Source organism: Nicotiana tomentosiformis, chromosome 10, assembly GCF_000390325.3.
Source record: "Nicotiana tomentosiformis chromosome 10, ASM39032v3, whole genome shotgun sequence".
Lineage (NCBI taxonomy): Eukaryota > Viridiplantae > Streptophyta > Magnoliopsida > Solanales > Solanaceae > Nicotiana > Nicotiana tomentosiformis.
Genome location: NC_090821.1, coordinates 16,461,740 through 16,472,757, shown reverse-complemented (window position 1 = coordinate 16,472,757; position 11,018 = coordinate 16,461,740). Strand labels below are relative to the sequence as shown.

Below are 11,018 nucleotides of genomic sequence, written 5' to 3'. Positions count from 1 at the left end.
AAATTTAACTTTCGGCATTTCAAGTCTAATTCCTCTATGAACCTCCAAAAATTCTTTCGAACACGCTCCTAAGTCCAAAATCACCATACAGATCTATTGGAATTATCAGAATTCGAATCCGAGGTCGTTTACACATAGGTCCATATCCAGTCCACTTTTCTAACTTAATTTTTTTAATTATGAGACTAAATATCTCATTTCACTCTGAATTCCTTCCGGACCCGAACCAACTAACCCGGTAAGTATTAAAATGACTGTGAAGCATAAATTGAGCAGTAAATGGGGAAACGGGGATGTAATACTCAAAACGACCGGTCGGGTCATTACATTCTCCCCCACTTAAACATACGTTCATCCTCGAACGTGCCAAGAGTTATTCTTAACCTTCAAATCTCTATTCCACCTTACCACGCACATACCCGGGGGTGATCTCGCGTCCCCTATTCTATATAGGCCTGACCACACAACATAACTGAAAATCATTAATTTAACCTTAGCCCAAAAACCATGGAGCCAAATTTCTAACATCCAGAATTCTTTTCAAGACCCGAACCTCACATCTATTCATTGTATAAGCCTGAACAAGCTGTATCCAGCCATAACCATAATCCTCTCTTAAGCCGACTTTCAATATTATCCTCCCGAATATACCATAATCAAGCCTGATAGTACCAATTCTAGTTCCAATGACCTTATATTATTAAACACAACTTTCCCACAGACACGCCACATCAATAAAACTCAAGCCACAACTGTGCAATCTGTGTCCCCAATATGGGAGATGCCTCAAGGAAGCGAACCGTATTGCAAGTTCAACAAGCACCACCACAACTGCAATGTTATAACCAACTCCTCAAATTTCGTGAAGAGGATAATCGTAGGTACATGTGCACAATTGTAGAGGAAGGAAATTAATATATCAGATAAATTATTATAGAAATAAAATTCCCCCACACGGCACGGACAACTCACGTGCCAATAATATGAATCGCCCGGCATGGTCACAGGCCTCTAGTCCCAGCATACCATACATGAGCAATTAAACAAGTACACTTATATATGATAATGAAATATGATTTTCATGCTCCTGGACTGGTAGAAATAGCACGCCATAGTGTAAGCAAGTGCAAAGTCTGCTATCACACTCCAAATCGAATTTTTTTTTTAACGCAGAATTAGTAACTATCCCGTTTATTTAGGGAATCATCTTCTTTGTAACCTCAAGTATAGCCCAGATAGTTCTCAACAAAGATACAAATATGAGAAACGTTATAACTTTACGCTTAACAGTCAACTCTAGGTATATAATAGCCTAAGCATTCTTCCGAGTATGAATACTTGCTCTAATGACCGCACACGGGCTCAAACCTCACATATATGCCCACTCATAGCGCATAGCTATCACAAATAATTAACGCAACTAGTGCCTCCACCGAGTTTTAAATAAAATAGTCACCTCAAATAGGTCGCAACCCCAAAATAATATACTTCTGAGAACTCCCAGTCTCCAAATTCATCGAACACATGAATAACCATAACTGATCCCAACTCCAACACTCGAATGACTAACACATTTTCCATGCACGATTATTCCACGAGGAATACTTTCAAAATTCTTCCGTGCCATATAGCATTAATTTGAATATCATCAGTCTATCAACCAGGTGAGTATCGCAATACTAACAAAATATTTGTAAGTCAAAACACAATGCGCCTTCTGAAATGCGCACCCTTCTCAGGAATTACCGAGCAGTTATAACATTCATCGAAATATTTGAAACTGACCATGTTGTCCAACATTCGTTACCTTCTTTTCAAGACTGAACCGTCACCTTGTACATGCAAATCCTAATCCCGCACAACACACCACATCTATTATGCCATCATGTGACAAGTACAAGAATCCCATTATCAACTCTGAGTCACCAGCAAATTATATACCTAGTTAGTTAGAAACCTTCCTCTTGCTTCCTTCTAGGAGAAAATCACAATACACAACACGTCTCCCACACCAATAGAAAATATCCGGTTCAAACCATGGTAGAAACCATCAAGAACACTTTGAAATCCATCTGCACATAACCAAGCTATTAGAACTAAATTCCTCTAACTTGACCAAACCACGTGAGTCACCAAATCCAAGAATATTGCCACCAAAACATCTGTAGAGTCTCACCACATCATAATAACCCCTATAAATACCACAACCGAAATACCCACTCTGAAAATACCTTATGCGAATTTAAAAATTGTTCATCTTTCCTTTCTTATACTGAAATATAGAATCCATAGTCAAACAGAATTACCGCACGTCCCGATACCATCCAATGTAAGTAACTAATTCTAGTGATATACAAATTCGAAAAATTTAAATTTTCACATATACATTTTGAATCCATTAGAACCCTCTCGATAGTCATCCATTCTGCTCAAATCTAATTTACTCCGCCCCAAACGGGCCGAAAGACATGTGCTCCTTTAACACAGTCAACACTCAAATAAGTAACCATGTCTTAACACGACCAACCAGATTCATACTTCGTATGCACTACATCCTTCAAAATAACAACTTAATCATTCCAAACTTTTCATATTCCTATAAAATGCCTTATAACCCATATTCAGGAATTTCCTTACTCGAGTCATCCTCGATCTCCATCTCTGCGAGTCATAACTGATCCACAAGTATGCCTCCGACCAAAACAAAAATTTAACACATAACCATGAAATTAAATTGTCAATAGCAGGCTCCCCCATTTAGCCTTAAGGTGCAATTATATAAAATTAGAACCCGCAAGTATTTCTCCTTCTCAATTACCAAGATCTCGCATCGTTAACCCGCCAAACTTCTCGAAGTCTTTTGTTAAGCTTTTCATGAACATTCTGAATCACCAGCTACAGTCACATACTAGACCTCTTACCAGGTAGCAATTAATATTCCTCGCATAAGTTTCATCAACATCACGCCACCGCTAACCACTCACAGGAGATAACCCACATGTGGAATTCCTTACCGACATCTTCCAACGACATTGCACTGGGTGCAACAACTACGTAATCAGTAAATTCTCTTGAGCTAATGCTCGCCCACCATTTGTATAAGTTTGCACTTTCCCTTTTGACATCAACTGAAAGTTCAATAATACCTTCTGAACTCAAGTCATATTGTGCCTGAAACGATAATTAGATCTTCACATCCCTCTTTATTTCAAACAAAATCTTTTCTGCCATATTCAATCTTTCTTCATACAGTAACCCTCACTCAAAATAAAGTCCGTAGGCCAAATCACATTCTATCACGATTCCAAATCGTTCTACACTTTCTCAAGGCACGCGACTACCCTACCACAGAATTCATATGCTAATCTGCCACTCTTACTTCGATTAAACCATCTCCTTTAAGCAACTTCTCAACCTCTACTTCTCCTACTTGACCTGCTAGTAATTCAACCACCATGAAACACTTCCGGTCATGTCTTCCCTCACACTTTGCTGCCCAACTGTTGCATCAAATCAAAATGCATCTCTGCCACACCTGAACTAATAAATTGTTACCGACTCAAAGCCTCTACGAAGATCATCTTTATCGAGCCATCAATATTAGAAATACCCATTCGATTCTGAACCTCTGCACACAGCTATCTCTGGCAACCGCCCCGCGTACACCATTTCATAACACCCTGCCCCGAAGGCAAAATCCAAGAAGACCGTAACACCGGAGGACCATAATGCATACAAACAAGGACGGCAATATAGCATCACAATGAAAATTCGACCATGCTCGCAAATACCAAGTCTTATAACTTTAACAACCAACTTGGACATCTATAGCCCAACTGCCTTTCCTCCGCTTGAATTAATAGTTGAACCCCTTAATCATGTACTGATAAATCCTCTCTTCATGCCATTCACCGCCTCAACACATAACGAGCACCTTACCATTACACCAATATTGTACGATAACAACGCATAGCCATCGTAGCAACTCGTGCACAGTCTCGAAATCATATACTGAGCTGGAATAAAAGAACATTCAAACTGTCTTAACACATCCCGCAATTATATCATACTCATCACAAAGCCATTCCACCGCTCATCGAGCCACAAATTCCACTCGTAGGGACATTACCGGACATATGAGTCCAAATGTACAGGTTACAACTAAAGCTACCGAGCCTAAGATGTGGTCTAAACCTGGCCTCAAGTCCTCTAGACTGGACCATCACCAAAACATGGAATATACATCTCAAACATCATTCGTAGAATCATACCTTGGTGATGCACAGCTGATACCGAGCGCTCATGTGCACATACGAAATGTGTGAAAGGAATTTAAAGAGTTATGTTTCCAGCTGAATCGATTCTGCATGATAGAATACAAGAAGGGAAATTTTCCTAAGTGTTCTGCATCCTCTCAAAGATAAGTACAGACGTCTCTGTACCGATTGGCAAGACTCTACTAAACCTGCTCATGACTGGTGAGACCTAAGTAACCTAGGCTCTGATACCAACTTGTCATGACCCAAAACCTAGCCCACCGTGATGGCGCCTATCTCAAAACTAGGCAAGCTGACAATCTCAATAAACCACATATCTTTTAAATACGAAAACATAATGATTAATTTCAGCGGAAGAAAATCTCACAAGTACAAAAATAAATACTCCCAAAACCCGGTATAACTGAGTACATGAGCATCTAATATGAATATAAGTCTAGAAAATATGGTCTATAGTAGTCTGAGACCATATATAGTAAACAAGGAGATAGAGAAGGAGAGACAAGGTCTGCGGAATACGGCAGCTACCTCAAAATCTCCTGAAAATCAACAGCGCAAAAGGATCAACACCCGCTATGTCCGGGAACACCTAGATCTGCACACGAAGTGCATGGTATAGTATGAGTACAACCAACACAGCAAGTAACAATAATAAATAAGGAACTGAAGATAGAAACAAGCTACACAATTATGGTTCATTTCCAGTAATTCCAGCAAAGAATAGACATGCTATCAAATCTGACAGCTTAATGTCAAATCAGTTTCTATACAATTCTTGTTCATGTAATCCATAGATAAAAATCTTTCAGAGATTTCACAACAATGACATATAGCAACTAAGTGCAACAACAAATGGAAATCAAGTACAACCTCTGAGGACAACAATCACTCACTGGGCTCCCAGCCCTCATCACTCACTGGGCTCCCAACCCTCATCACTCACTGGGCTCCCAACCCTCATCACTCACTCTCAATGGGTACACGCTCTCACTGGGGGTGTACAGTTACAGCCCAAGCGCTATAATCTGCACGGACAACTCAAGTGCCATAATATAAATATTTGGATCCGCACAGCCAGCTCACGTGCTGCACGGCCAGCTCACGTGTTATAGTATAATATAAGAATTCGCACGGCCAACTCACGTGTTGCACGGCCAATGCATGTGCTATAGTATAATATAAGGATCTGCATGGCCAACTCACGTGCTGCACGGACAACTCACATGCTATGATATCAATATCTCACAATCAGGCCCTCGGCCTCTCTCAGTCATAAATCTCTCTAGTCTCTCGGGCTCTCATTAATCATGAAATCAGCCCAAACAACAATGATATGATGTATCAATAATAATAACAGAGACTGAGATAAAATGTGCAAGTAAAAACTGAGACTGAGTATATATAGCATTTAGCAGGCAATTCAACAAGTACGCGACCTATGTGGGTCCCAACAGTACTATCACATAGCCTAAGCATGATTTCTTACATGATTTACAGTCAAATGTTTATCAACACATAGAGAGCATATAGCTAACAACAAAATATTCAACTTTACAGTTTCCCGGGACGGACCAAGTCACAATCCCCTCGGTGCATGCCCACACGCCCGTCACCTAGCATATGCGTCACCTTCAAAATAATCACATGATACCAAAATCTGGGGTTTAATACCCTCAGGACCAGATTTAAAACTGTTACTTATCTTAGAGCGTGAAATTCTTTACTCTGCTATGCCTTTGCCTCGCAAATCGGCCTCTGAATGCCTCAAATCTAGTCACAAATAATTTGTTTCAGTCAATAAAATTTATTGGAATTAATTCCATAAGAAAATGCAAATTTTCCATAAATATCCAAAATTTAGCTTAAAAATCGCGTGTGGGGACCACGTCTCGAAACTCGACAAAAATTATTAAATTCGAAAGTCCATTCAACCACGAGTCTACTCATACCAATTTTACCAAATTCTGACCTCAACTCGACCCTCAAATCTACAAATCTTATTTTCAAATTTCTAAGTTTCAATCTCCGATTTACACCTCAAAATCATGTAATCTAGTTGGATTATTCGATGATAATTCAATATTATGGAGTAGAAATGATCACAAGGGACTTACCTCAATTTTTCCTTGAAAATATATCAAAACTCCCCTCTCCTCAAGCTCCAATTTGTAAAAAATGGCGAATGGGACGAAGTCCTTGTTTTTATAATTTTGCCCAGAGAACCTCGGTTCTGCCTCGATCTTGGCCTTCGATCTTGGCCTTCGATCGAGGTCCTCGATCCTAGTCCTCGATCCTGGGCCTCGATCCTAGGCCTCGATCATGGCTTCGACCCTGCCTTCGACCGTGGCCCTCGACCCTGGGCTCGATCATTGCTTCGATCGTGGCCCTCGACCCTGGGCTCAATCATGGCTTTGATTGTGGCCTTCGACCCCGAGCTCGATCTGGGCTCGATTCTTGGAGGTTCTGGGCTCGATTCTGAGAGATTTCTGGGCTCGAATCTGGCAGAAGAAATTTCCAATAGAAGGAAATTGCAACAGCTGTTGTAGTTGAATATTTTGATCCATTAACTATCAGAAACTCACCCGAGGCCCTCGGAACCTCAACCAAATACACCAACAAGACCTAAAACATCATACAAACCTAGTCGAAACCTCAAATCACCTCAAACAACACTAAAACCATGAATTACGTCCCAATTCAAGCCTATTGAATGTTGAAATTTCTAATTTCTACAAATAACGTCGAAACCTATCAAATCACGTCCGATTGACCTCAAATTTTGCACACAAGTCATAAATGACATAACATACCTATTAAAATTTTCAGAATCTGATTTCAACCCCGATATCAAAAAGTCAACTCCTCGGTCAAACTTCCCAAAAATTCAACTTTCGGGATTTCAAGTCTAATTCCTCTATGGACCTCCAAAAATTCTTCCGGACACGCTCCTAAGTCCAAAATCACCATACATAGCTATTGGAATTATCAGAATTCAAATCCGAGGTCATTTATACATAGGTCCATATCCGATCCACTTTTCTAACTTAATTTTTCAATTATGAGACTAAGTGTCTCATTTCACTCCGAATTCCTTCTGAACCCGAACCAACTAACCCAGTAAGTCTTAAAATGACTGTGAAGCATAAATTGAGCAGTAAATGGGGAACGAGGCTATAATACTCAAAACGACCGGTCGGGTCGTTACAAAACCCATATGTACCCTTTGATAGGGTCAATACCGGTGTCGTACTCAATGTTGATTTCAACTCATGGAAGCTTCTTTCACAAGCATCTGACCATTGGAACTTAACCGCCTTCTATGTCAATTTAGTCAACGGGGAGGTAAGAGTAGAGAACCCCTCCACAAACTTCCTCTAATATCCAGCTAAGCCCAAGAAACTACGAATCTCTGTTGGGGTAGTAGGTCTAGGCCAATTCTTCACAGCTGCAATCTTCTGAGGATCAACCTCAATTCCTTCTTTGGAGACGACATGACCCAAGAACATGACAGATTCAAGACAAAATTTACATTCGAAAACTTCGCATACAACTTGTGATGATATAGGATCTGTAGAACTACCCTGAGATGACCGACATGGTCCTCTCGACTTCGCGAATATACAAGGATATTGTCAATAAACACTATCACGAATGAGTCAAGAAAAGTTTTGAAGACTCGATTCATAAGATACATAAAAGTTGACAGGGCATTTGTTAGCCCAAAAGACATTACCAGAAATTCAAAGTGCCCATACCGGGTCCTGAAAGCTATTTTCGGTATATCCTGCTCCCTGATCTTCAATTGGTGATACCCGGATCTTAAATCAATCTTGGAGAAATACTTAGCACCCTGCAATTGGTCAAACAAATCATTTATCCTTAGATGTGGGTACTTATTCTTGATCGTGACCTTGTTGAGTTACCGATAGTCAATACACATCCTTAGTGACCAATCTTTATTTCTTACAAATAGAACCGGTACGCCCCAAGGTGATACACTCGGCCGGATGAAACCCTTCTCTAACAAATCTTTCAATTGTTCCTTTAGCTCCTTCAATTCTACCAATTCCATTCTGTAGGGCGGAATAGATATAGGTTACGTGCCTGGCATCACATCAATCCCAAAATCAATCTCCCTGTCTAGTGGGATTCCAGGGAGCTCATCCGGAAAGATCTCCAGAAACTCATTCACAACAGGCACGGACTCAAGTGTAGGTGCCTCAGCATTGGTGTTCGTAACCCGGACTAAATGGTAGATACACCCTTTGTTAATCATCTTCGTGGCCTTAAGGTAAGAAATAAACCTACCCTTTGGCACCACAGCATCCCCTTCCATTCAATTACTGACTCATTTGGAAACTCAAACCTAACATTTCTGGTTCGACAGTCAAGCTTGGCAAAACATGAATAACTCCAATCCATTCCCATTATTACATCAAAATCAACCATCCCCAATCCAATGAGATAGACCATGGTGTCCCAACTATGCACTGTGACAACACAGTCCCTATAAACTCGTGCGGCCATAATAGACTCACCAATCGGAGTAGATACAGAGAACGGCTCATGGAGATGTTCCGATTCTATCCCAAATTCCATAGCAACATAGGGAGTGACATATGACAAAGTAGAACCGGGATCAATAAGAGCATACAAATCATGAGATTGGACAGTCAATATACCCGTGACAACATCTGGAGAAGCCTCTGAATCCTGACGCCTCTGCATAGCATAAAATCTATTGGGTCCTCCCGAACTCTGTGCACCACCCCTAGTTGTGCCACGACCTGCGGGTGCTGGGGTCCCTCGAGCTGGAGGAGGTGTTATGGATGTAGTAGCTGCAGAACTAGCTGGTTGCATCGCACCTCTCCCCATGATCCAGCGGGACGAGCGGAAATCCCTCTGAATATGACCCCTCATACTGCACTCGTAGCATATAGGTAGGTCCATGAAGTAGGCCCCAAAGTGCATACTCCCACACTTAGGGCACGGGGGCCTCCGCTGCTGCTGGAATCTCCCTCCAGGCCGACCCTGCTGGTGAGGTCCCATGTTGCCCTGACTGGGCCCGGATGGTGGTGCACTCATTGAAGACTGAGCAAAAGACTGAGATGGCTCTGATGACCCTCCCCTAAATGCCGACCTACCACCACCAGAAGAACCACCCAAGTTGCATGCGGTCTGGGCCTTGCTGTTACCCTCTCACTACCTTCTATTTTTAAGTTTACGATCCTCTGTAGCTTGAGCAAATGCCACCATATTCCCATAGTTCTTATCATAATTAAAGGCAGCTGTAGTAGCCTCATTAATAACCAAAGGGCTAAGACCCTGCACAAAGCGACGCACTCTAGCCTCCATAGTGGAAAACATGTGAATAGCATACTTGGACAGGCACGCGAACTCCATATGGTACTCCCACACATTCATGCTACCCTGCTTCATGCTCTCAAACTCAGCGGCATGGGCCGCCTTAGTCTTGGCAGGCAAGACATGATCCATAAAGGCATCGGTGAACTCACTCCACCTCACCAGAGGGCTCCCCTCCTCACGGGACTCCTCCCACATCTCAAACCAAGAATAGGCCACCCATTTTAGGTGGTAGGAGGCCAACTCTACTCTTTCTGTCTCAGTAGCACGCATAACTTGGAGAGTCTTATGCATCTCATCAATGAAGTTCTGGGGGTCCTCATCAGAATTAGTACCTATGAACACCGGAGGATCCAACTGGAGAAACCTGTTCACCCTGGAACTAGCGGAATCCCCTGACTGACTAGAACAAGTAGATGCAACATTTGATCTCTAGGTCTGGGAGGCTACTATCTGAGCCAACATCTGTATAGCTCCCCTAAGATCCCCATCAGAAACACCAGACCAGAAGCTGGAGCTGGAGGTGAAAATGGAATATCAGTTGGAAGGACCGTTGCACCTTCAGTAGGTGTAGGAACTAGTGCAGTCTCAGCAGGAATAGTAGATTCAGGCGGTGTAGTAATTGGGGAAATATCCTCACCCCTCGGGTGCTCACATGCATCATCAAATATCGAATCAACTACCACTCTGGGGGTGACATTGGCTCCTTGGCCAATTCTTGCTTTCTTCCTAGGTGCCATGTACTAAAGTTTAGAATAAAGCACGAGTTAAAGGAGGAACAATCTTACAATCAGCTTTATCGCACGATCGAGAACATCAAAGAAGGGTATTATTCCTAATTGCCCAAGTAACCTCCTAATTATTGATGTGGTCGACAACACACCAATAAGAAAGACTCTATTAGACACAGCTCTGAAACATCCTAGGACACTTTAAAACCTTAGGCTCTGATACCAAGTTTGTCACGCCCTGACCTCGGGGAGCGCAACCGGCGCTAAACCGAGATACCCCGATCGAGCAAGCTTGTACAATGCCTTCTACCCAACTCACCCATGAATAAAGAGAAGAATACATTTCATCAATTAGACAGAAAAAGGTCATGTGAACAACACCAGTTCATTTTCATTAGTTACGTCATTAACAGGTCTCCAAAATAGTACACTGTACAATCATAGTTAAAGTGGAACAGATGATACGATTACAATATTTTTAGTTTAACCTTCCCAAAAATAGAGACAACCCACACTATGTCTACGGAGCCTCTAACAGAAACAAAAGAGTACTACGACAGTGCCGGCAACAAGGCCCGAGCTATAACTAAAAATACTATGTACATGGAACAAGAGATACAGGACCCCAGAATGAAGTGGGGCTCAC

At 41.8% G+C, this 11,018-nt stretch overlaps 1 protein-coding gene across 1 annotated transcript; it reads right to left on the bottom strand.

Annotated features, from left to right (window-relative positions):
* Window positions 1–9,479: 9,479 nt before the first annotated feature.
* Window positions 9,480–9,839, bottom strand: LOC138899807 (uncharacterized). Its single transcript, XM_070186501.1, has one exon. The coding sequence runs from the start codon at window positions 9,837–9,839 to the stop codon at window positions 9,480–9,482; it is 360 nt and encodes a 119-aa protein (XP_070042602.1).
* Window positions 9,840–11,018: the final 1,179 nt, after the last annotated feature.